This window comes from Ranitomeya imitator, chromosome 2 (genome assembly GCF_032444005.1).
Source record: "Ranitomeya imitator isolate aRanImi1 chromosome 2, aRanImi1.pri, whole genome shotgun sequence".
Classification (NCBI taxonomy): domain Eukaryota; kingdom Metazoa; phylum Chordata; class Amphibia; order Anura; family Dendrobatidae; genus Ranitomeya; species Ranitomeya imitator.
The window spans coordinates 777,614,877-777,642,034 of NC_091283.1; the positions used below are offsets into that span (position 1 = coordinate 777,614,877).

The 27,158-nt window shown below is 42.7% G+C and overlaps 1 protein-coding gene across 6 annotated transcripts in view; it reads left to right on the top strand.

Moving 5' to 3' along the window:
- The window catches only part of PRKG1 (protein kinase cGMP-dependent 1), a 1,430,268-nt gene that overhangs the window by 1,392,448 nt on the left and 10,662 nt on the right, over window positions 1–27,158 (top strand). For 2 of the 6 annotated variants that reach the window (XM_069753538.1, XM_069753536.1), the window contains exons 13-17: window positions 1,299–1,334; window positions 2,686–2,827; window positions 4,023–4,186; window positions 14,944–15,066; window positions 18,542–18,604. In XM_069753538.1, the coding sequence (XP_069609639.1) occupies window positions 1,299–1,334; window positions 2,686–2,827; window positions 4,023–4,186; window positions 14,944–15,066; window positions 18,542–18,604 (528 nt within the window). Of the gene's footprint in view, window positions 1–1,295; window positions 1,335–2,685; window positions 2,828–4,022; window positions 4,187–14,943; window positions 15,067–18,541; window positions 18,605–27,158 lie in introns of all 6 variants that reach the window. The other 4 variants (XM_069753540.1, XM_069753535.1, XM_069753539.1 and 1 more) reach the window with 2 other exon arrangements.

Consider the following 27,158-nt stretch of genomic DNA (forward strand, 5'->3'; position numbering starts at 1 on the left):
GGCTAACAACGGGTACACCTAGGAGAAAGATGTCGATATCCTACACAATCATAATATACATCCTATATACTGTAAATTGATAAATAATTACCATAGTAAGCCAAAGAACTTTTATAAAGAATACTACTACGTGCTTCAAAAATTGACAATAGATAATATTTTATGCACATATATAAAAAGTAAAAATGAGAGGTATGGCAGGGACAAAATAAAGTATGCTACTTATATATAGTTCTAGTAACAAAAATATATACAAATACCAGCACTCTGAAGCCATCCAGTAAACAGGTATGTGTTCCCATATATAAAAAATGTTAAATATTCATTGCTTTACAAGCAGGAAAGTGTTACCGACGCGCGTTTCGCACATAAATGCATCGTTCAGGGGTGATAAAGTGCTGGCAGGGAAACCATGTAAAGTATCTAAAGCCAATAAAATAGAGGTAATTGCCCCTGTGTACCCAGTTTCAGTGTGTAGTGAGTGGGCAACATCGCTGCCCGCTTTCTGGTTATACCCATGACATCGTTGAAAAGTCCGATTATTAGTGATGAGTGAGTGTGCCCGCTACTCGAGTTTTCTGAGCATGCTTGGGTGTTCTCTGAGAATTTGGGGCATGCTCAGAGATTATGTTTGAGTCGCTGCAGCTGCATAATTTGCGGCTGCTAGACAGCCTGAATACATGTGGGGATTCCCTAATGAACAGGCAATCCCTGCATGTATTCAGGCTGTCTAGCAGTCGCAAACCATGCAGCTTCGGTGACACAAACATTATATACAAGCACACCCAAAATACTCTGAGAACACCCGACCATGCTCGGAAAACTCAAGTAACGAGTATATTCGCTCATCATTACCGATTATGTGACAACTGGTCACATGATCAGATAAGATCCCAATACAGTATAACCAGAAGTCTTACGGCAATACATTTTGCTAGGAAAAGAAATGATCATTTGATTGCATAGTCACATGATCGGAACTATTAACTCATACTGGTCTGTATATCCTCTGTACACGTCTTTCCCTGTATGGTGGAGTTGGGAAGAATAGTTGCCGGTCATAAAAGTGCCAGATACAATACCTTCTCTGTATGTATTGACTGATGTGTTACTTTACATGATATTCTGATCATTGCGAAAAAGAATCAGAATAATGTGGAGAAATTAATGGGTCTGCGCCCAATGACAATGCATTATTACAACCAGTCTGCTCTTTGTGCTTGAAGGAATTATATGACTTTTCTTTGCATTCTGCTCTTTTCCCCATCAATTACTATCGCATGACTACAAATAAGCAGCAAAACAGCAGCAGGAATAATTCAAAACGTGTACAAGTATGAACCTTATTTTGCTCTGTATGTTCTCATTGTGTGGTATGACCAGCATGTATGCAGGGCGGTCTATAGCTCCCGGTAACGTTGCATTGAGCTGATATGAACTAAAATGGAATGCAATTGTATTTCTCTTCATTACGAGAAAATGACGTTGCCTAGTGCGGTCTGTACATACTGGTTAACGCACAAACAATTGATGGGTGTGTTTCATTTTCTATATGTATGCCTTTATTTACATTTGTGTTATGTTGGCTATTCATCTATGAGTTCAAGTGAACGCTTGTCGTGTTGAAACCATTGCATTTTCTTGTCTATAGCACTTTATGTGTCATAATAAAATTATAATAAAATGCATATTTCTTAAACCCTTTCTCACCGGGAGCATGAACTTTGTGCAGTATACTAAGTCAGATTTGCATTTTCAAGTTTTCCGTGGATGTAGTATACTGGTAACCAGTCAGATGTTGTGAAACTCCCAGTCATTTTTTTCTAGCGTTTCATTATAAAGCAGATTGAAAAATCACAACAGGAAGTTCAGCCACATTGGTCGTCAAATCCTTTTTGGGGAAGTCAGTTTTATGATGACAACCAATATGGCTTCAGTTTTGCAAAAAAAGTCCACTTCAACAAAACAGAAAAATGCCCTAATTACCAAACTATGGCCTCTTCTCTAACTTTTAATCGATCTTTATATATATATATATATATATATTGCTTTTACATACATATTTTTTTAACTGCAAAACGTTTTTATATCTTTGGAATCCCCTACACATTAGATCTAAAGCTTATCAAGTGGTCAACTTTGATCATAACAAACAACCGTCAAAAGTTCTGGTGAAATGAACATTCATTTACTTCAGATGTCAACTGACCCTAGAATATTTGGAATCGTTCAAAGAAAACATGCGATGCATTTGATTTTTCTTGGCCAATGATTTGCATATTCGGCCCCAAAAAATCCAGTATTGTCCAGTGTTCTCTTGAATGTTTTTGGGGCAACCGACTACTGACGAAAGATCCATTTTTATCCAATGCTTTTCGGGGCCCTAATGGTTATTCCTGTGATACAAAATAATCATTAGCATTATTATTTCCATAGCATGCTGGCCTGTGTTATAAACACTGTTCACCGTATCCGTACCCATTGCATAATTCATTTCTCATTGCATAAGTATTTGATCATTGTACTGAATTGTGTTGACACCTTCGGCAGTCAGATCCGCTGTACTAAGGTCATTCAACAGCAATTTCGTTGAATGTGAGTCTTTTGGACATTGTGACTGTGATTTCTATTAGATATACACTGTATATGTAGATGAAATGTCTGACCGCATGCTATTTCTTCCAGAGGTTCATTTGAAGATTCTACAACAAGGTTTTATACGGCTTGTGTAGTTGAGGCCTTTGCTTACTTGCATTCCAAAGGGATTATTTATAGGGATCTCAAACCAGAGAACCTTATTCTGGACCATCGAGGTTACGCAAAGCTTGTAAGTGGAACATTAATGATATTGTTAATATTTCACAGGATTTAATTTGAAAATCTGATAAGGCAGTTATCATTTTATGATAGTAAATAGTAATAGTAAACGTAAATTACCTATTTATTAAGTTTTAATAAATTTATTTAAACCCTATAAATTTAATTCTTAAGACAAGACCGTCCCGACTGGGTACACCTTGTTGTGGTGAGATGGCTTTTATACTACTTTGATCAAAATAGTGATAACTACCCTGTTGTTTCCATGTACTGTTACTATTTACTTATTTACTTACTTTAGGGTATTTGCTCATTTTGATTTCTTCTTGGGTATTGTATGTGAAATGACCACAGTGTGAACGTGCTCTTACACGTTGCACATATACCAACTTGTGCGGTGGCTCTTTTCTTTGGTTTTCCTGGAAAAAGAAAGCATCCTTACCATTGGAATCTGCTCCCTGTCCCAACATTGCCACCAGTCTCCTGACCCTGCAGTCAATCAGTGGGAACAGCTGTCAGGTCATTGGTGGTTGAGGAATCATTACTTATAGCAGAGCCCAGTTGATTGGCAGTATCAGAGCAAAGAGTTGATTCCGATGAAAACATGCCTTCTTTTTTTTATTATTTTTTTTTTCCAAGGTAGCTTCCCATTATTAGCTTCAAAAATATAGCAGATAGCCCTTTTAACTTTACTAAAAATGAGTTCAGGATTCCAATACAAATTCAATTCATTAGGGCAATATACTAGAAAAAGTCTTGTCATGCTGTAATTCAGATCATAACCACTGCGTGGCCCCCTACATACACACATAACAAAAACATCTCCCAGCAGAGTATCACATTATAATATAAATATAATTATTAAATTATTTTTCTATTTTTCAAAGTGGTCATCTCAGATCATTTAACCTAAGCTGGCCCAAGATGAAGGGTTAGGAACAACACATCTGTATATATTGCTGAGTCCCCTAAACTGATTAAAACTAAGCTTGCTTTTGGATATGGACTCTACGTATCACTGTGCAAGATTCCAATTTAATGCAGAATGAACACTGGCAGATTTATTCTATTCTGCTCATGATTTTCTGCCTTGGATCTTATGTCATGGGCTGTGAAGAAATATAATTTGCAGATGGCTTAGCTTTTGTCTAGAGGCAAACATGCTGCCAAGGCTTGGCTTTGATGACATTCTTCTTCTTTCGCAGGTTGACTTTGGCTTTGCAAAGAAAATAGGTTTTGGTAAGAAAACATGGACCTTTTGTGGAACCCCTGAATATGTAGCTCCAGAGATCATCTTGAACAAAGGTCATGACATTTCAGCAGACTACTGGTCACTGGGAATCTTAATGTATGAACTCCTGACTGGCAGGTATGGGAATCGCCACGATAAAAATAGTAAAAGCAAATCGTGGAAGATTTATGTTCTTGTCACTTTGATTATAGCTTTGGCATCAACTAGACTTGGCAATGGTTATTGTAAGTTAATGCTTATTTAATAAGGCCCTAACAGAGCCATGGTCAAAACCTTAATATAGTATAGAAGTGCAGCAAGAAATTATGGTGCTCAGCTTTCAATGTGACCCCGAGTAAGAGGATCCGGATGTGAAGATCTGAGGTTGTAGGTTGTAATGATCACCCAGGCAGGTTATTGATTTAACTATGTTTTATTCTATACATCCATGGTTTTACAACAAATCCAAGAAGGTGGCCAAAATATAATATCCCCAGTCCATAGGATCCACTCCCCGGGTAGGGTAGTGATACACACTGTCTCCCAACTTTTGGTTGGCCCACAGATTTCGGATCTCTCAACAATATAGTCTGTAGGCTTCTTCAAATGACAGGTAACACAAACAAAGCCGATGTGTCCGGCCACAACAGTTCCAGTTAAGAAAGTTTCTGAAATCCAGATGACAGATCCTTCAACAGTAACACATGTGTCCAATCCAGTTGACAACCAATCTCCAAAACTCCATTGGATATCCATCAATGTGCTCCAGGACGCTTTCCTCGATATTATCCCTTCGATGTCACTCTTCCAACTGCCTGACTAACCACGTGGCATCTTTGTCTCCCTCCCCCTTACATATTTACCTTTAGCTCAAAGAACAAAGCATATTCCATAATCCCATCACCCGGGATTCCATGTGAGACCCCCTGTGGTGACGGCTCCCCTGGTTCTACTATCCCCATCCAGACAATGGGCCTAGGGCTGGGAGTGCAATGGCTTGAGACCTTGAGATACAGAGGGGATTGATAGGATGAGTGCGTTATATGTACCTTTAGCAATCTCCTGTCTGGCCTAAAGGTACCGTCACACTAGACGATATCGCTAGCGATCCGTGACGTTGCAGCGTCCTCGCTAGCGATATCGTCCAGTGTGACAGGCAGCAGCGATCAGGCCCCTGCTGTGCTGTCGCTGGTCGGGGAAGAAAGTCCAGAACTTTATTTAGTCGCTGGACTCCCCGCAGACATCGCTGAATCGGTGTGTGTGACACCGATTCAGCGATGTCTTCACTGGTAACCAGGGTAAACATCGGGTAACTAAGCGCAGGGCCGCGCTTAGTAACCCGATGTTTACCCTGGTTACCATCGTAAAAAAACAAACACTACATACTTACATTCAGCTGTCTGTCCCTTGCCGTCTGCTTCCTGCACTGACTGCTGGCCGTAAAGTGAAAGTGAAAGCACAGCACAGCGGTGAGTCACACAGCGGTGACTCACCGCTGTGGCTGTGCTGTGCTTTCACTTTACGGCCAGCAGTCAGTGCAGGAAGCAGACGGCAAGGGACAGACAGCTGAATGTAAGTATGTACTGTTTGTTTTTTTACGCTGGTAACCAGGGTAAACATCGGGTTACTAAGCGCGGCCCTGCGCTTAGTTACCCGATGTTTACCCTGGTTACCGGGGACCTCGGGATCGTTGGTCGCTGGAGAGCTGTCTGTGTGACAGCTCTCCAGCGACCAAACAGCGACGCTGCAGCGATCCGGATCGTTGTCGGTATCGCTGCAGCGTCGCTAAGTGTGACGGTACCTTTAGGTTTATATAAGATCCAACCCGCACACCTTCCTCTGCTTGCTGTCACTGAATAGAATCATTTATTCCTGAGGACGAACTGACGAGCAAGCAAATTACTAATAAAACACAGCAAGAAAATATCTAATAAAATACAACAACATTGATGCAACCGGAGCTCTGTCCTGGAAACAGTCTGTATTCCTTATAGCTGTGGACTCGCTCTACGTCCATTTGTCCTATAGTCCTTAGTATGTGGCCAGCTCCTCACACCAGATTTCTTTCTTTGTCAAGAAAATGTTCTTCTGTTTGTGAATGGGATATTACAATGTGCACATGGATTGATCCTAATATGCCTTGAAAATACTTTGAATTCAGTGAAAGTAATCATAAAGGGTTATCCTACCAGCATTATTTATTATCAATCCAAATGTATGATCGATGGGTGTTTACCCACTGCAAACCTCAGAAATCAGGAGAACATCTGTCTCTTGTGAATGGAGCAGTATGGAGCATGCATGACCATTGCTCCATTCGCTATATAGGGGAGTGGTGGTCATACATATGCATAATGATTACTATGGGCACAAAAAAGTGTATAGAACAGAGGTCACACATGCGCACTGCCGATCCTTTAATAAAGGACTTTGGGACCTCCATTATCAGGATCAGTGGTGTCCCAGGAGTTGAAGTACTCTTATGGATAGATAAGTATTGTTTTTGGAACAAAACATTTAAGTCTTTATCAGAATACAGAATTCAACTTTAAAGGAAACCCCTCACCAGGTTTTCTATATAACTTTTGTCCTCCACCTTTTACACATCTTTAACCCCTTCATGACCCAGCCTATTTTGACCTTAAAGACCTTGCCGTTTTTTGCAATTCAGACCAGTGTCCCTTTATGAGGTAATAACTCAGGAACGCTTCAATGGATCCTACCGGTTCTGAGATTGTTTTTTCATGACATATTGGGCTTCATGTTAGTGGTAAATTTAGGTCAATAAATTCTGTGTTTATTCGTGATAAAAACGGAAATTTGGCAAAAATTTTGAAAATTTCGCAATTTTCACATTTTGAATTTTTATTCTGTTAAACCAGAGAGTTATGTGACACAAAATAGTTAATAAATAACATTTCCCACATGTATACTTTACATCAGCACAATTTTGGAAACAAAATTTTTTTTTGCTAGGAAGTTATAAGGGTTAAAATTTGACCAGCGATTTCTCATTTTTACAACGAAATTTACAAAACCATTTTTTTTAGGGACCACCTCACATTTGAAGTCAGTTTGAGGGGTCTATATGGCTGAAAATACCCAAACGTGACACCATTCTAAAAACTGCACCCCTCAAGGTACTCAAAACCACATTCAAGAAGTTTATTAACCCTTCAGGTGCTTCACAGCAGCAGAAGCAACATGGAAGGAAAAAATGAACATTTAACTTTTTAGTCACAAAAATGATTTTTCAGCAACAATTTTTTTATTTTCCCAATGGTAAAAGGAGAAACTGAACCACGGAAGTTGTTGTCCAATTCGTCCTGAGTACGCCGATACCTCATATGTAGGGGTAAACCACTGTTTGGGCGCACGGCAGGGCTTGGAAGGGAAGGAGCGCCATTTGACTTTTTGAATGAAAAATTGGCTGCACTCTTTAGCGGACACCATGTCACGTTTGGAGAGCCCCCGTGTGCCTAAAAATTGGAGCTCCCCCACAAGTGACCCCATTTTGGAAACTAGATGCCCCAGGGAACTTATCTAGATGCCTAGTGAGCACTTTTAACCCCCAGGTGCTTCACAAATTGATCCGTAAAAAGGAAAAAGTACTTTTTTTTCACAAAAAATTTCTTTTCGCCTCAATTTTTTCATTTTCACATGGGCAATAGGATAAAATGGATCCTAAAATTTGTTGAGCAATTTCTCCCGAGTACGCCGATACCTCATATGTGGGGGTAAACCACTGTTTGGGCACACGGCAGGGCTCGGAAGGGAAGGCGCGCCTTTTGACTTTTTGAATGGAAAATTAGCTCCAATTGTTCGCGGACACCATGTCGCGTTTGGAGAGCCCCTGTGTGCCTATGCATTTCTAGCTCCCCCACAAGTGACCCCATTTTGGAAACTAGACCCCCCAAGGAACGTATATAGATGCATACTGAGCACTTTAAACCCCCAGGTGCTTCACAGAAGTTTATAATGCAGAGCCATGAAAATAAAAAATAACTTTTCTTTTCTCAAAAATGATTTTTTAGCCTGGAATTTCCTATTTTGCCAAGGGTAATAGGAGAAATTGGACCACAAATGTTGTTGTCCAGTTTGTCCTGAGTACGCAGATACCCCATATGTGGGGGTAAACCACTGTTTGGGAGCACGGCAGGGATCAGAAGGGAAGGCACGCCATTTGGCTTTTTAAATGGAAAATTAGCTCCAATCATTAGCGGACACCATGTCGCGTTTGGAGAGCCCCTGTGTGCCTAAACATTGGAGATCCCCCACAAATGACCCCATTTTGGAAACTAGACCCCCAAAGGAACTAATCTAGATGTGTGGTGAGCACTTTGAACCCTCAAGTGCTTCACAGAAGTTTATAACGCAGAGCCATGAAAATTTAAAAAAAAAATTATTTTCTCAAAAATGATTTTTTATCCCGCTATTTTTTATTTTCCCAAGGGTAACAGGAGAAATTTGACCCCAAAAGTTGTTGTCCAGTTTCTCCTGAGTACGCTGATACCCCATATGTGGGGGTAAACCACTGTTTAGGCACATGCTGGGGCTCGGAAGTGAAGTAGTGACGTTTTGAAATGCAGACTTTGATGGAATGCTCTGCGGGCGTCACGTTGCGTTTGCAGAGCCCCTGATGTGGCTAAACAGGAGAAACCCCCACAAGTGACCCCATTTTGGAAACTAGACCCCGAAAGGAACTTATCTAGATGTGAGGTGAGCACTTTGAACCCCCAAGTGCTTCACAGAAGTTCATAACACAGAGCAGTGAAAATAATAAATACGTTTTCTTTCCTCAAAAATAATTATTTAGCCCAGAATTTTTTATTTTCCCAAGGGTTACAGGAGAAATTGGACCCCAAAAGTTGTTGTCCAGTTTCTCCTGAGTACGCTGATACCCCATTTGTGGGGGTAAACCACTGTTTGGGCACACGTCGGGGCTCAGAAGGGAAGTAGTGACTTTTGAAATGCAGACTTTGATGGAATGGTCTGCGGACGTCACGTTGCGTTTGCAGAGCCCCTGGTGTGCCTAAACAGTAGAAACCCCCCACAAGTGACCCCATTTTGGAAACTAGACCCCCAAAGGAACTTATCTGAATATGTGGTGAGCACTTTCAACCCCCAAGTGCTTTACAGAAGTTTATAAAACAGAGCCGTGAAAATAATAAATGCGTTTTCTTTCCTCAAAAATAATTTTTAGCCCAGAATTTTTTATTTTCTTAAGGGTTACAGGAGAAATTAGACCCCAAAAGTTGTTGTCCAGTTTCTCCTGAGTACGCTGATACCCCATGTGTGGGGGTAAACCACTGTTTGGGCACACGTCGGGGCTCAGAAGGGAAGTAGTGACTTTTGAAATGCAGACTTTGATGGAATGGTCTGCGGACGTCACGTTGCGTTTGCAGAGCCCCTGGTGTGCCTAAACAGTAGAAACACCCCACAAGTGACCCCATTTTAGAAACTAGACCCCCCAAGGAACTTATCTAGATATGTGTTGAGCACTTTGAACCCCCAAGTGCTTCACAGACGTTTACAACGCAGAGCCGTGAAAATAAAAAATAATTTTTCTTTCCTCAAAAATGATGGTTTAGCAAGCAATTTTTTATTTTCACAAGGGTAACAGGAGAAATTGGACCCCAGTAATTGTTGCGCAGTTTGTCCTGACTATGCTGGTACCCCATATGTGTGGGTAAACCACTGTTTGGGCGCACGTCAGGGCTCGGAAGTGAGGGATCACCATTTGACTTTATGAATACAAGATTGGCTGGAATCAATGGTGGCGCCATGTTGCGTTTGGAGACCCCTGATGTGCCTAAACAGTGGAAACCCCTCAATTCTACCTCCAACACTAACCCCAACACACCCCTAACCCTAATCCCAACTGTAGCCATAACCCTATTCACAACCCTAACCCCAACACACCCCTAACCACAACCCTAACCCCAACACACCCCTAACCCTAACCACAACCCTAATTCCAACCCTAACCCTAAGGCTATGTGCCCACGTTGCGGATTCGTGTGAGATTTTTCAGCATCTATTTTGAAAAATCCGCGGGTAAAGGGCACTGTGTTTTACCTGCGGATTTACCGTGGATTTCCAGTGTTTTTTGTGCGGATTTCACCTGCGGATTCCTATTGAGGAACAGGTGTAAAACGCTGCGGAATCCGCACAAAGAATTGACATGCTGCGGAAAATACAACGCAGCGTTTCCGCGTGGTATTTTCCGCACCATGGGCACAGCGGATTTAGTTTTCCATAGGTTTACATGGAACTGTAAACCTGATGGAACACTGCTGCGAATCCGCAGCGGCCAATCCGCTGCGGATCCGCAGCCAAATCCGCACCGTGTGCACATAGCCTAATTCTAAAGGTATGTGCACACGCTGCGGAAAACGCTGCGGATCCGCAGCAGTTTCCCATGAGTTTACAGTTCAATGTAAACCTATGGGAAACAAAAATCGCTGTACACATGCTGCGGAAAAACTGCACGGAAACGCAGCGGTTTACATTCCGCAGCATGTCACTTCTTTCTGCGGATTCCGCAGCAGTTTTACAACTGCTCCAATAGAAAATCGCAGTTGTAAAACCGCAGTGAAATGCGCAGAAAAACCGCGGTAAATCCGCGATAAATCCACAGCGGTTTAGCACTGCGGATTTATCAAATCCGCAGTGGAAAAATCCGCAGAGGAAAAGAATACGTGTGCACATACCGAAACCCTAACCCTACCCCTACCCCTAACCCTAACCCTAACCCTACCCCTAACCCTACCCCTAACCCTACCCCTAACCCTAACCCTAAAGCCCCCGTCACACACAGCGAGATCGCTAGCGAGATCGCTGCTGAGTCACAAGTTTTGTGACGCAACAGCGATCTCAGTAGCGATCTCGCTATGTGTGACACGTAGCAGCGATCAGGCCCCTGCTGTGAGATCGCTGGTCGTGTCGGAATGGCCTGGGCCATTTTTTGATCGTTGAGGTCCCTCTGGGTAGCACACATCGCTGTGTTTGACACCTTACCAACGACCTCGCTGACAGGACGTCCCATTGAATCATCATGAAATAGCATCGTTCTACAGGTCGCTACAGGTCGCTACAGTTCACCGCATCGCTGCTGCGTCGTTGGGGAGATCGCACTGTGTGACATCTCACCAGTGACCACATAGCGACGCTTGAGCGATCCCTGACAGGTCGTATCGTTGTCGGAATCGCTCAAGCGTCGCTATGTGTGACGGGGCCTTTACCCTAACCCTACCCCTAACCCTAACCCTACCCCTAACCCTACCCCTAACCCTAACCCTAACCCTACCCCTAACCCTAGTTCTTACCCCAACCTTAGTGGAAAAAAATATATATATTTTTTTTTATTATTGTCCCTACCTATGGGGGTGACAAAGGGGGGGGGGGCATTTCCTATTTTTTTCATTTTGATCACTGAGATAGGTTATATCTCAGTGATCAAAACTCACTCTGGAACGAATCTGCCGGCCGGCAGATTCGGCGGGCGCACTGCATATGCGCCCGCCATTTTGGAAGATGGCGGCGCCCTGGAAAGAAGACGGACGGATCCCGGGAGGCCGGGTAAGTATAAGGGGGGGAGATCAGGGCACGGGGGGGGCGTCGGAGCATGGGGTGGGGTGGATCGGAGCACGGGGGGGTGGATCGGCACACGGGGGGGTGGATTTGAGCACGGGGTGGGGGATCGCTGTGCAGGGGGGTGGATCGGAGCATGGGGGGGGTCGCTGTGCGGGGGGGGTGATCGGAGTACGGGGGGTTTGATTGGAGCACGGGGGTGTGATTGGAGCACGGGGGAGCGAACAGGAGGACGGGGGAGCGGAGCACAGGACGGAGGGGAGCGGACCACAGATCGGGGGGCTGGGGGGGCGATGGGTGGGGTGGGGGCACATTAGTGTTTCCAGCCATGGCCGATGATATTGCAGCATCGGCCATGGCTGGATTGTAATATTTCACCAGTTTTTTAGGTGAAATATTACAAATCGCTCTGATTGGCAGTTTCACTTTCAACAGCCAATCAGAGCGATCGTAGCCACGAGGGGGTGAAGCCACCCCCCCTGGGCTAAACTACCACTCCCCCTGTCCCTGCAGATCGGGTGAAATGGGAGTTAACCCTTTCACCCGATCTGCAGGGACGCGATCATTCTGTGACACAGCATATGCGTCACAGGTCGGATTGGCACCGACTTTCATGACGCATACGCTGTGTCACAGGTCGGGAAGGGGTTAATAGGACTTCTGCACGTCCTTCATATAAGCTCAGCTTCCCCTCATTCTGTACATAAAAAATTACTTTTTATAATTCATATACAGTATGCAAAACTTGCCGAGTAGTGAAGTGGGCATCTCTGAACAGGACTTGGCGACTCCTCTGTGTCCACAATTGCGCTTTACCTTCTTTGATTGAAATTGATGACATCTTCTATGTGAACTGCATAGCCTGTTCAATTCTCCTACAGGAGCAAACAAGATATGTTCAGGAATAACAGACTGTGTGGATATCACTCTTGCAGGTCCTTAACATGAGCTAAGCTTCCCAGCACCATAAGAAAATGCCTTTTTATAATTGTCACACACACTGTATGCTAATTAGTGGAGGGGTCCAATGAGCGTTTTCATAATGTGCTCAGTGCCTCCTCTGTGCAAATAATTGCACTTCGTCCTAATTGACACGACTAAGGGTACCGTTACACTATACGATTTACCAACGATCACGACCAGCGATACGACCTGGCCGTGATCGTTGGTAAGTCATAGTGTGGTCGCTGGAGAGCTGTCACACAGACAGCTCTCCAGCGACCAACGATGCCGAGGTCCCCGGGTAACCAGGGTAAACATCGGGTTACTAAGCGCAGGACCGCGCTTAGTAACCCGATGTTTACCCTGGTTACCAGCGTAAAAAAAACCAAACAGTACATACTTACATTCCGGTGTCTGTCCCTTGCCGTCTGCTTCCCGCACTCACTGACTGCCGGCCGTAAATTGAAAGCACAGCACAGCGGTGACGTCACCGCTGTGCTGTGCTTTCACTTTACGGCCGGCAGTCAGTGTGAGTGCGGGAAGCAGACGGCAAGGGACCTGACGGACACCGGAATGTAAGTATGTACTGTTTTTTTTTTTTACATTTACGCTGGTAACCAGGGTAAACATCGGGTTACTAAACGCGGCCCTGCGCTTAGTAACCCAATGTTTACCCTGGTTACCAGCGAACGCATCGCTAGATCGGTGTCACACACACCGATCTAGCGATGACAGCGGGAGATCCAGCGACGAAAGAATGTTCCAAACGATCTGCTACGACGTACGATTCTCAGCGGGGTCCCTGATCGCTGCTGCGTGTCAGACACAGCGATATCGTATGGATATCGCTGGAACGTCACGAATCGTACCGTCGTAGCGATCAAAATGGCACTGTGTGACGGTACCCTAACGTCTTCTACAGTATGTCAACCAGATAACCCGTTCAACTTCAGTGCAAATGGAAATAAGACTTTTGTGGGAATAATGGATTATGAATAACATAGGGGCAGCATCCACGTCAATCAAGGCTGCAGAGGTGGCAATCTTGGGCACACAAAGGGTGTCTAGCATCAGAGCCGAAACAAGGATTAGGCAGGGTAGGCACCCACCTAGGGTACTACCTCTTGCCTCAATGAGGGAGGCGCACTATGGGGAAAAAAGTGACATTGCTGAATGCCTGTGGCTGCCCAGAATTGTCCTCCTGCCTTAAGCACTCAGCACAGTGAAGGTCGGGGTGCAGGCACACAGGGGAGCAGTGTCAGTCACTGGCACCACTCACTAATCTCTGACTGCCTGCGCAACCTCCATGCATGCAATCGTATTTGCGTCTTTCAGACACGAATAGAATTGCTGTGAGTTGCACCTCTGGCACGAGAGCCGAGGAGCTGTTATCAGCTGCACGCTATAACAGGGACTTGATCAGAATGCAGGCCACTTTTGGTCAGTGCCCTGTTGAAAATGGCGCATGCAGGGGACATCAGATGGTGTAATGCAGTGACGTCAATGTGCCACCCAGTGCTATACTTCATAGAAGAATAGGAGATGAACTGCGCTGGACGGGGTATCACGAGTTGGTCATGTCCTCCTGAGAGATGTGGGTTTACAAAATCACTATGTATTGTGAATCGCAAATCTTCCATTTAGCCTGTGTGTTTGTGTTTCATATGAAATAGATTTACTCTCCTTTGTTGCTAAAGAGGTTAACGACCCTTTCTAGGCTGATTAGAAACTTGCAGTTCCATCTCGCAGCTGTTCCTGACCTGGTCATTTCCTCTCTCTATAAAATCTGTCCAGACCTTCTCTTCCTCGCCAGTGAAAGTGTTACCTCCTATCTCCTTGGAGTTGATGTGCTGAGTTGGAGATCGTTGTTGCATGCTGTTTTTGGGTGTATGCTTTCCTCATTGTCCTATTCCCATTTAGTTTGTACATCCCTACCCTTCCATATATACCTCTCTACCTTTGGTATTTTGAATGTTAGTTGCTTAGTTGGTAGTAAAGTATTTCATGCTTAGATCCATACACTCCTCTAGTGGAGTCCATATTCTGCACACAGAAGAATTAGAGATGTCTAAATATAATTTGCAAAGCTTTGGGGGTCAGTAATTCCCCACCCTTTTCTGGTTTAACAGAACAAGATTAATATAATTCGACCTATAAAAACGCTAATCATCGTGCCCTCATTATGTAAAACATGCAATATTCCTCTTGAACTGTATAAATAATATGCTTAGATAGATTTCATTCCCATGAACAGAGAGATTCAATTTCCATTAACAAGAAACAATTTGCTTGTTCAAAGAAATAAAAGTAATGAGATTCCCATTTGCATTAATTGTATCAATTCTTTTTCTTCACCCCAGCCCCCCATTCTCAGGTCCAGACCCTATGAAGACTTATAACATCATATTGAGAGGGATCGACATGATTGAATTTCCAAAGAAGATTACCAAAAATGCTGCTAATCTAATAAAAAAACTATGCAGGTGAGAACAAAAGCGCTGATTCCGGCATGAAAAGTATCACATGGAATAGCAAATTACTTGTAAGCGTTAGCTCTTTGTTTCAGGAAGTGCAGACAGGAAAGGCCACGTCCTCTTCATATACAAGCTGTCCATATACCTGAAGTTCCCCATAGGGCAGATGTATCGTACACATGATGCTGGGAGAGAGAAGGATCTGGCACGTTGGATCTCCAATGGCCGATCCTTTTGATCTCCGGGAGATAAGCCATAAAATTATGACAGCAGCTCTCTAATAGAGAACATAGGAGCACTCAGAAAGTCTGAAGAGATTGCTGTCAACTGAACAATCATTCGTTCAACATCTATCTAATGTGTAAATAGCTGTCCGACTATCCGAGACTGTTCAAGGAAAAAATCTCTGAATGTCCAAGTTTGATCCGATATTCGAATCGCACTTGGAAATGCAATTCAATGAGTCTGTGGAAAACATCAGACTGTATTCGGATGACATCTGAGTGCAGTCCCGATTTCTGCACACTGACAGAATGGAGAAGATGGAGACATTTTTTTTCTCCTCATCTGAGAGACTCAGTTCACACTAAGCTGACACTTTGATTGATCAAACTCTGATCACAGTTTGAATTCCATTTGCATATTCGTTCTCATTCTCTCAGATGATAGAATCTATGGTTGTCTGCCCCCGATGTAAAGGGGTAGCCTGTTAGTACTACTGAAAATACCTATAAACAGCCAGCAAATAAAAGATACTTCCAACAAATATAAAATCTGATAAACAGTCGAATCAAAAAGAATCAAATCATAACAGTAATCTGTGTTAATGTTAATCTGACATAATCAAGTAAACATGATACAATTGGAAGAGTGAAACAAGGAACCCCACCTGACCCAGGAAACAGCAAGGAAATTCATAATACAATTAATTTAATTCCATACATAAAAGGGGTTCTATAGTACTTGAGAGTACAACTATGCAATCATAGATGAAGAAATATCAAAACTAAGGCTACTTTCACACATCAGGTTTTTCCTTTCAAAATCTGACCATTCTGTGTCCATTAACGGATCAATATGTCTGCATTGATGCCAATTTATTTTCTTAACCTAAATCACATTTCGGAGGGTTTCAGCTTTCAAAAGAATAATTTATACAACCAATGGATGAATTTAACGTCAGGTTATAAGTAGTGTTGAGGGATACCTTCCGATACTCAAAGGTATCGGTATCGGATGGGATCGGCCGATATCCCAAAAATATCGGATATCGCCGATACCGATACCCGATACCAATGCAAGTCAATGGGACACAAGTATCGGAAGCTATCCTGGATGGTTCCCAGGGTCTGAAGGAGAGGAAACTCTCCTTCAGGCCCTGAGATCCATATTCATGTAAAAAATAAAGAATAAAAATAAAAAATATGGATATACTCACCCTCCGACGAACCCTGGCTGTCACCGCTGCAAGCGTCTGCCTCCGTTCCTAAGAATGCAGAGAGTGAAGGACCTTCGATGACGTCGCGGTCAGGTGACCGGTCAGGTGACCACGACGTCATCGAAGGTCCTTCACTCACTGCATTCTTATGAACGGAGGCGGACGCTTGCAGCGGTGACAGCCAGGGTCCGTCGGAGGGGTGAGTATATCCATATTTTTTATTTTTATTCTTTATTTTTTACATGAATATGGATCCCAGGGCCTGAAGGAGAGTCTCCTCTCCTCCAGACCCTGGGAACCACACGCACCGCACACGCCGAAGATGACTAGGAACTTCCGATTCCGATTTCCAATATCACAAATATATTGGAACTCGTTACCGGAATTCCGATACAGCAAATATCAGCCGATACCCGATATTTGCAGTATCGGAATGCTCAACACTAATTATAAGCTTTTATTTACATAACATGGATAAGCAACATAACTTCTGTCAGGGAGTGTACATATTAGCAGGCAGCATCCCTTATAGATAGTGATGCTTTTTCACTAAGAAATGATTAAGTGCATCTACATAATTCATCAATGTGCAGAAACAGATTACAGCATTTTGGAAAGGCCATATAATGGGATTGCATGGCTGCTGCAGGTACAGGTACATCTCACAAAATTAGAATATCATCAAAACATTAATTTACTTCATTTCTTCAATACAAAAAGTGAAACTCATATATTATATAGAGTCATTACAAACAGAGTGATGTATTTCTGTTTATAATGTTGATGATTATGGCTTACAACCAATGAAAACCTAAAAGTCATTATCTCAGTAAATTATAAAGTATTCTAACACCAGCTTGAAAAAATGATTTTAACATCCAAAATGTTGGCCTACTGAAATGTATGTTCAGTAAATGCACTCACTACTTGGTTGGGCTCCATTTGCATCAATTACTGCATCAATACGGCGTGGCATGGAGGCGATCAGTCTGTGGCGCTGCTGAGGTGTTATGGAAGCCCAGGTTGCTTTGATAGCAGCCTTCAGCTCATCTGCATTGTTTGGTCTGGTGTCTCTCATCTTCCTCTTGACAATATCCCATAGATTCTCTATGGGGATACGGTCAAGTGAGTTTGTTGGCCAATCAAGCACAGTGATATGTTGCTTGTAAACCAGGTATTGGTATTTTTGGCAGTGTGGACAGGTGACAAGTCCTTCAGGAGAATGAAATTTCCATCTTCAAAAAGCTTGTCGGCAGAGGGAATCATGAAGTGCTCTAAAATTTCCTGGTTGAGGGCTGCTGCGCTGACTTTGGTCTTGATTAATTAATGCAGTAATTGATGCAAAAGGAGCCCCGACCAAGTATAGAGTGCATTCACTGAACATACATTTCAGTAGGCCAACATTTCGGATGTTAAAATCATTTTTTCAAGTTGGTGTTATAAAGTATTCTAATTTACTGAGATAATGACTTTTGGGTTTTCATTGGCTGTAAGCCATAATCATCAGCATTAACAGAAATAAACACTTGAAATAGATCCCTCTGTAATGACTCTATATAATATATGAGTTTCACTTTTTGTAATGAAGAACTGAAGTAAATAACTTTTTGATGATGTTCTAATTTTGTGAGATGCACCTGTATATATGTGTGCGATACATCAGATGCAACAAACAATAGAACACTACTAGATAGTCTGCAGTAATCCAACTAGGTGCAACTTATTGTGCAGCTGGGTTTTAAACTATGGATTTCATTTCATAGCCTCAGCTACAAGATGTCATATGTGTGGTGCTAAATAGTTTAAGTTTTAGCAAATAAATGATGAGTTTAAGGAAATCTTACATTATTGGTTTTCCAATTTTTTTTTTTTTTTGCTGGTGTGCTGCCCTCTTCTGGTGCTAAGATGTTACAGCCGTATGAGTACTATCATCAGCTTTTGAATTATGGACTTATCAAATCAAAGTTTTACATCTACAATGTTTGTACAATTACGCAGATATTTTCATTAATTTGGGTATCTCTTTTTTCATCATTTTCTTACCAGGGACAATCCATCAGAAAGGTTAGGAAACTTGAAAAATGGAGTCAAAGATATCCAAAAGCACAAGTAAGTGACTCATGATGACACAAACCATACTTGTTCTCGTGTACACCGTTATATAGTAAGTACGTTTGATTCGAGATCATATTACGTCATATCTAGATGTTACAGCCCTTTGCTAAATGGCAAGTGCTGATGTTGAGTAGTAATAAATGATCTACTTTAGTAAAGTTAAAAAACAATGTCACAATACCGTTAATGTTAGTTTTATTTTACTAATTTTAGGAAAGTACCTTATAAGGTTATGTTCATATTTCCGTTATAACATTCCATTTGTCTTTTTTTTTTTTTTTACCAATACCTAAAAGGAATTAATATCCAAAGCAGATCCATTGCATTACTGATGCAGTTGGAAGCAGGTGATCCTCATTGATAGTTATGGGGTCTGTCTGGGTTTAGAACAGTAGAAATAGCGAAGAATGCAGAACTTTTTTAATGTCCTAAAAGTAGCCACATGCAACCTATCACAACACCTCGAATCTGGCCTTACTCTGAGGGTCCCGTTGTGCCCACAACCCTATGAATGGAGTTCCTCTGCTTCTGTTTCAATCAGTAATGCAACGGATCCATTTTGGACATTAATTCCATTTGTCTGTTCCTCAACACTGAAGAGATAAACGGAGAAACAAAGGAAATCACCATTGATTTTAACAACACTAAAAGAAAACTCTTAGGCCACGTTCACACGGTCAGTATTTGGTCAGTATTTTACCTCAGTATTTGGCCGGCGTCACACACAGCGTAAAACAATACGGTCCGTATATTACGGCCGTAATACGCTGAAAAGTCCCGAAAAAAGTGGTCCGTAGCTCCTCCGTAGGCAGGGTGTGTCAGCGTTTTTTGCGCATGGCATCCTCCGTATGTAATCCGTATGGCATCCGTACTGCGTGGTTTTCTCGCAGGCTAGCAAAACCAACATACCGCTATAGAAGTGATCCATGTGTCCCAAAAAGAAAAGAAAATATATATGTACTGTCTATATATATATATATATATATATATATATACACATATATATATATATGTGTCAGTAGACACATATATTAGAGAGAAAAGCCGGTAATTCAGTGCGGTGTACAGTAAAATCACACTGACAGCTTACAGTAGAATAGGTAGAATAAATGTGTACACATAGAATAGGTATATATATATATATATATATGTCAGTGAGACACATATATGTATATATATTAATATTTATTCCAGCGCTAGACAGCTTGAGAGCCGGTAATTCAATTACCGGCTTTTTCCTTCTCCTTCCTAAAACCCGACATGATTTGAGACATGGTTTACATACAGTAAACCATGTCTTCTCTCCATTTTTTTTGCAGATTCCACACTACTAATGTCAGTAGTGTGTATCTGCAAAATATGGCCGTTCTAGCTCTTAAAATAAAGGGTTAAATGGCGGAAAAAATTGGCGTGGGCTCCCGCGCAATTTTCTCCGCCAGAGTAGTAAAGCCAGTGACTGAGGGCAGATATTAATAGCCTGGAGAGGGTCCACGGTTATTGGCCCCCCCCGGCTAAAAATATCTGCCCCCAGCCACCCCAGAAAAGGCACATCTGGAAGATGCGCCTATTCTGGCACTTGGCCACTCTCTTCCCATTCCCGTGTAGCGGTGGGATATGGGGTAATGAAGGGTTAATGCCACCTTGCTATTGTAAGGTGACATTAAGCCTAATTAATAATGGAGAGGCGTCAATTATGACACCTATCCATTATTAATCCAATACTAGTAAAGGGTTAAATAAAACACAAACACATTTTTTAAAATTATTTTAATGAAATAAAAACAATGGTTGTTGCAGTATTTTATTCAACGCCCAATCCAGTCACTGAAGACCCTCGTTCTGTGAGTAAAAAAACATAATAAACCAACAATATACTTACCCTCCGCAGATCTGTAATGTCCAACGATGTAAATCCTTCTGAAGGGGTTAAAACATTTTGCAGCAAGGAGCTGTGCTAATGCAGGCTGCTCCTCGCTGCAAAACCCCAGGGAATGAGGCTAAAAATAGATCAATGATCTATATTTAGCTTCATTTGCGGTGAGGCGCCCTCTGCTGGCTGTTCATAGATCGTGGGAAATTACCTAGAAAGCTCCCTGGCTTTCTAGGTAATTTCCCACGATCTATGAACAGCCAGCAGAGGGCGCCTCACCGCAAATGAAGCTAAATATAGATCATTGATCTATTTTTAGCCTCATTCCCTGGGGTTTTGCAGCGAGGAGCAGCCTGCATTAGCACAGCTCCTTGCTGCAAAATGTTTTAACCCCTTCAGAAGGATTTACATCGTTGGACGTTACAGATCTGCGGAGGGTAAGTATATTGTTGGTTTATTATGTTTTTTTACTCACAGAACGAGGGTCTTCAGTGACTGGATTGGGCGTTGAATAAAATACTGCAACAACCATTGTTTTTATTTCATTAAAATAATTTTAAAAAATGTGTTTGTGTTTTATTTAACCCTTTACTAGTATTGGATTAATAATGGATAGGTGTCATAATTGACGCCTCTCCATTATTAATTAGGCTTAATGTCACCTTACAATAGCAAGGTGGCATTAACCCTTCATTACCCCATATCCCACCGCTACATGGGAATGGGAAGAGAGTGGCCAAGTGCCAGAATAGGCGCATCTTCCAGATGTGCCTTTTCTGGGGTGGCTGGGGGCAGATATTTTTAGCCGGGGGGGCCAATAACCGTGGACCCTCTCCAGGCTATTAATATCTGCCCTCAGTCACTGGCTTTACTACTCTGGCGGAGAAAATTGCGCGGGAGCCCACGCCAATTTTTTCCGCCATTTAACCCTTTATTTTAAGAGCTAGAACGGCCAAATTTTGCAGATACACACTACTGACATTAGTAGTGTGGAATCTGCAAAAAAAATGGAGAGAAGACATGGTTTACTGTATGTAAACCATGTCTCAAATCATGTCGGGTTTTAGGAAGGAGAAGGAAAAAGCCGGTAATTGAATTACCGGCTTTCAAGCTGTCTAGCGCTGGAATAAATATTAATATATATACATATATGTGTCTCACTGACATATATATATATATATATATACCTATTCTATGTGTACACATTTATTCTACCTATTCTACTGTAAGCTGTCAGTGTGATTTTACTGTACACCGCACTGAATTACCGGCTTTTCTCTCTAACAGCGCTGCGTATTTCTCGCAAGTCACACTGCTTGTCCGTGTGTAATCCGTATTTTTCACGCTTCCATAGACTTTCATTGGCGTATTTCTTGCGCAGTACGGTGACAAACGCAGCATGCTGCGATTTTGTACGGCCGTAGAAAGCCGTATAATACTGATCAGTAAAATACGGCAAATAGGAGCAGGGGCATAGAGAATAATTGTGCCGTATTTTTTGCGAGTTTTACGGACGTAGATTCTGCGCTCTTACGTCCGTAAAACTCGCATGTGTGACGGCGGCCTTTGTCAGTCAAGGCCAGTAGTGGGTGATAAATCCAGAAGTGGTGACAAGTTTCTATTATACTTTTCCTCTGATTGTTCCATTCCTGGTTTTGGCTTACAAATACTGAGGTAAAAACTCACCAAATACTGATAGTATGAACATGGCCTTATTCGTATAAATCAATTGTGTTCTTAAATCACAGATTTCCCACTATTACTTTGTCTCATGCTTTGAATTTCCCCTTTGGTAAAAAAAAGACAAAGTTTCTCAAAATATGCTCTCTCTAAGGCCGGGGTCACACTGAACGTATGAAAAATCGCTCCGAGTCTCCCTCCCGAAAGTCGCACAAGTGTTCTCCGTATGGTCATCCGTGTGTAATGTGTTTGTACTGCGATAATGCGATTTCCTCGCACCTTTGTATCCGTATGACATGCGTATGGCTTTACATTTCTCACTGCTTTTCCTCATTGAATTTAACGGCTCATTGAGCTGAAATGAGGAAAATGTGTGCTTATTTCTTGCAAGTCACATGGATGGTCCGTGTGGTGTACGAGTTTTTCTCGCACCCATAGACTTGCATTGGCGAGACTCGGGCGATATACGCATAGTACAATCGCAGCATGCTGTCATTTCACTGACACGCTGAATACGCCCGACAAAAAAAAAACGGTGATGTGAGCTTCCCCATAGAATAACACTGGTCCGAGTGCTATGCGATGTGTTCTCGCATAGCTCTCGTCCGTATTCTACACTAGTGTGACTCCGGCCTAAGGCTTCATTCAGACATCTCCATAAACATGGCCTGACGTTCATCAGTGTTTAGTCAGTTTTTTCATCAGTGCAAAGCTCCTCCTACCCATTACAATGTTAAAAACAGACAGCGCACGGATGGCATCTGTGTGTTCTTCACGATTCGTACCGTGGAATTCATTATTGTATTTGCAATGGTATATTTTTGGAGGGTGTTTTTTGCCTGTTTTTTACACCACAGAAAGAAATATACTGCAGTCAGGGACTAACGGACATTTCTGTCATCATTTTTTTGACACTTTCAATGTGTAAATGATGATGAAATATTCGGCTGGGCTTGTCAGTGCCCACTTCCACTCCTTGTCTGGGACCGGCATGAAAAAACGAAACAACACTAGAAAATGTGCTTACATTGCTTGATGAATTGGGCCCAAGATATCTAGTTTTATAAAAGCATAGGCCAAGTTCCAAACTAGAGGTCAAGTTCCTGACATTTCATTCTGTAGAGCTGTGCCGAGTATGTTCATGACTACACACCCTTGGGAGCCGACCAAATGTTATTTTAAGTCATGGCCAAGAATGACTTTCCTAGAAGATGTTGGGAAAATTATTTGTATCAAGCCAAGTTAACTGCATGAACTGTGGAAAATGATTTTATGTGTTTTCCCTTTGTTACAAAAATATATCAATACCAATTATTTTCCCACAATAGTTATATTATTACCAGTTCATGTCCGCTGTGACCGTTTTATATACTACAGTATGTTCACCCATATAGGGTTTTTCCATAAGCAATATTAACCACTTATCAATGGGTGAACCCAAGTTTTCCTGCACCTGGAGCAAAAATTCGGTTTTGCGCCCCTCCAAAACACAGTCACTATCCGACTAGCTTCTCTTCCTAATTTTCTCAATGTTAAGTGAAATACTATTGCTCCGCTAAGAGAAAAATGAAGAGAAGACAGTCAGCATATGAGCGGTCATGTGATGACCACTGAACTGTGAGCAGATGCAAATCCTGCCAGTGAGTATATGACCGCTATTCTGATATGGCATGTAGCAGTGTTTAATTTTATAATCAATGATTCTACCATAAATACAGATGTAGTAATTCTTAACTTGACAGATGGCACAATACTTTATTAACATAACCATGTATCATGTTATTGGACAAATTATGGATTAGTACATGTGTGCAGAATAAGAACAAGTACATGAATAAAACACTTGAACCACGAACAGTACAGAAATACAGCATCATAGCCACCATCAGTACTGGAAACATCACCATAACCACCAACAGTACATGAATACATCCCCAGAACAACCATGAGTAGAAGAATGCAGCACCAAAACCACCGTTAGTGCAGAAAAGCAGCATCACAACCATCATCAGTATAGAAATATATCACTAGAACCACCATCAGTACAATACAGCACCAAGATTAGTAATAATAATAATAATAATAATTTTTATTTATATAGCGCCAACATATTCCGCAGCACTTTACAATTAAGCGGGAACATGTACAGACAATACATTCAGTACAAGTTAAGACAATTTAAACAGTGACATTAGGGGTGAGGTCCCTGCTCACAAGCTTACAATCTACAAGGAAATGGGGGGACACAATAGGTGAAAAGTGCTTGTTATTTCAGGTCTGGCAATTATAATAAGTAGGGATTTTCATATAAAGCTGTATGATCCGGTCATCAGCCCGTGTGTTTAAGTGCAATAGTCAAGTATCAAGTGCAGTTATCGTGTGCATGGAGGGTGTGGGGACAGATGAATAGTAGGGTGCAGATTCACATGCAGATAGTATTTGGAAGGAGGGAACAGGGCAAAGTTAGTTTACTGAGTAGTTGATGTGGTAGGCTTGTTTGAAAAGATGGGTTTTTAAAGCGCGCTTGAATAGGTCGGGGCTAGGTATCAGTCTGATCGTCTGGGGAAGTGCATTCCAGAGAGCTGGCGCAGCACGAGAGAAGTCTTGGAGACGGAGGTGCAAGGTTCGGATTACGGGGGATGTTAGTCTTAGGTCATTTGTAGAATGGAGGGCACGTGTAGGGCGATAGACTGAGATGAGAGAGGAGATATAAGGCGGTGCAGAACTGTGGAGAGCTTTGTGGGTGAGAGAGATGAGTTTATACTGGACCCTGTAGCGAATGGGTAGCCAGTGTAATGATTGGCACAAGTTGGAGGCATCGGTGAAGCGGCTGGACAGAAATATGACCCTGGCTGCCGCATTCAAGATGGATTGGAGAGGAGAAAGTTTGGAAAGAGGGAGACCTGTCATGATCCCAATGGCAGGGGATCACAAAAAGGACAAGCACAGATACAAACAAGCTCTAGGGCGATGGAACCTGAGCTGACCGCGACCCTGAACCTAACACACAAATAAAAGTAGCCGGGGAACGTGCCTACGATGATCCTAGACGTCTCGCTCCAGCCGAAGATCTAACTTCCCCTATCAGAAGAAACACAGACCTCTCTTGCCTCCAGAGAAATACCCCACAGCAAATAGCAGCCCCCCACATATAATGACGGTGAAATGAGAGGAAAGCACATACGTAGTATGAAAACAGTTTCAGCAAAATGAGGCCCGCTAAAGCTAGATAGCAGAGGATACAAAAGTGAACTGCGCGGTCAGCGAAAAACCCTTCAAAAAACCATCCTGAAATTACTTGAACTCATGTGCCAACTCATGGTACATGAAAAGCAATTTCAGCCCACTAGAGCAACCAGCAGCAGAGAATCACATAACTGCAGGCTGGACTAAAAACCAAATTAAGCAAAACACAAAACAGGAAAATCCAAACTTAGCTTGTCCAGAAGGTTCTAGGAGCAGGGAGCAGAGGTAACAAGACACACTGGATACATTGATAACCGGCGAGGAAATGCCAGCAAAGCCAGGTTAAATAGGAAACTCCCATATGCTGATGGAACAGGTGGAACCCAGAAACCCAGGAAAGACAAGTCACCCAGTACCATCAGTAACCACCAGAGGGAGCCCAAAAACAGAACTCACAACAGTACCCCCCCCTTGAGGAGGGGTCACCGAACCCTCACGAGAACCACCAGGGCGACCAGGATGAGCCCGATGAAAAGCGCGAACCAAATCATCAGCATGAACATCCGAGGCAACCACCCAAGAATTATCCTCCTGACCATAACCCTTCCACTTGACCAAATACTGGAGTTTCCGTCTGGAAACACGAGAATCCAAGATCTTCTCCACAACATACTCCAATTCTCCCTCCACCAGCACTGGAGCAGGAGGCTCAAGAGAAGGAACAACAGGTACCTCATACTTCCGCAACAACGACCGATGAAACACATTATGAATAGCAAACGATGCCGGGAGATCCAAACGAAACGACACAGGGTTAAGAATTTCCAAGATCCTATAGGGACCGATGAACCGAGGCTTGAACTTAGGAGAAGAGACCTTCATAGGAACAAAACGAGAAGACAACCACACCAAGTCACCAACAAGAAGTCGAGGACCCACGCGGCGACGGCGATTAGCAAACTGCTGAGCCTTCTCCTGGGACAACTTCAAATTGTCCACCACATGACTCCAAATCCGATGCAACCTATCCACCACCATGTCCACTCCAGGACAATCAGAAGGTTCCACCTGACCAGAGGAAAAACGAGGATGAAACCCCGAATTACAAAAGAAAGGAGAAACCAAGGTAGCAGAACTAGCCCGATTATTAAGCGCACACTCGGCCAGCGGCAAAAAGGTAACCCAGTCATCCTGATCAGCAGAAACAAAACACCTTAAATAAGTTTCCAAGGTCTGATTAGTTCGTTCAGTCTGGCCATTCGTCTGAGGATGGAATGCAGACGAAAAGGACAAATCAATGCCCATCTTAGCACAGAAAGTCCGCCAAAATCTAGACACAAACTGGGATCCCCTGTCAGAAACGATGTTCTCAGGAATCCCATGCAAACGAACCACATTCTGAAAAAACAGAGGGACCAACTCAGAGGAGGAAGGCAACTTAGGCAAGGGTACCAGATGAACCATTTTAGAAAAGCGATCACACACAACCCAGATGACGGACATTTTTTGAGAGACAGGGAGATCCGAAATAAAGTCCATGGAAATGTGCGTCCAAGGCCTCTTCGGGATAGGCAAAGGTGACAACAATCCACTGGCCCGAGAACAGCAAGGCTTAGCCCGAGCACAAACCTCACAAGACTGCACAAAAGAACGCACATCCCTCGACAAGGAAGGCCACCAAAAAGACCTGGCCACCAAGTCTCTAGTACCAAATATTCCAGGATGACCTGCCAACGCAGAAGAATGGACCTCAGAGATGACTCTACTGGTCCAATTATCCGGAACAAACAGTCTCTCAGGCGGACAACGATC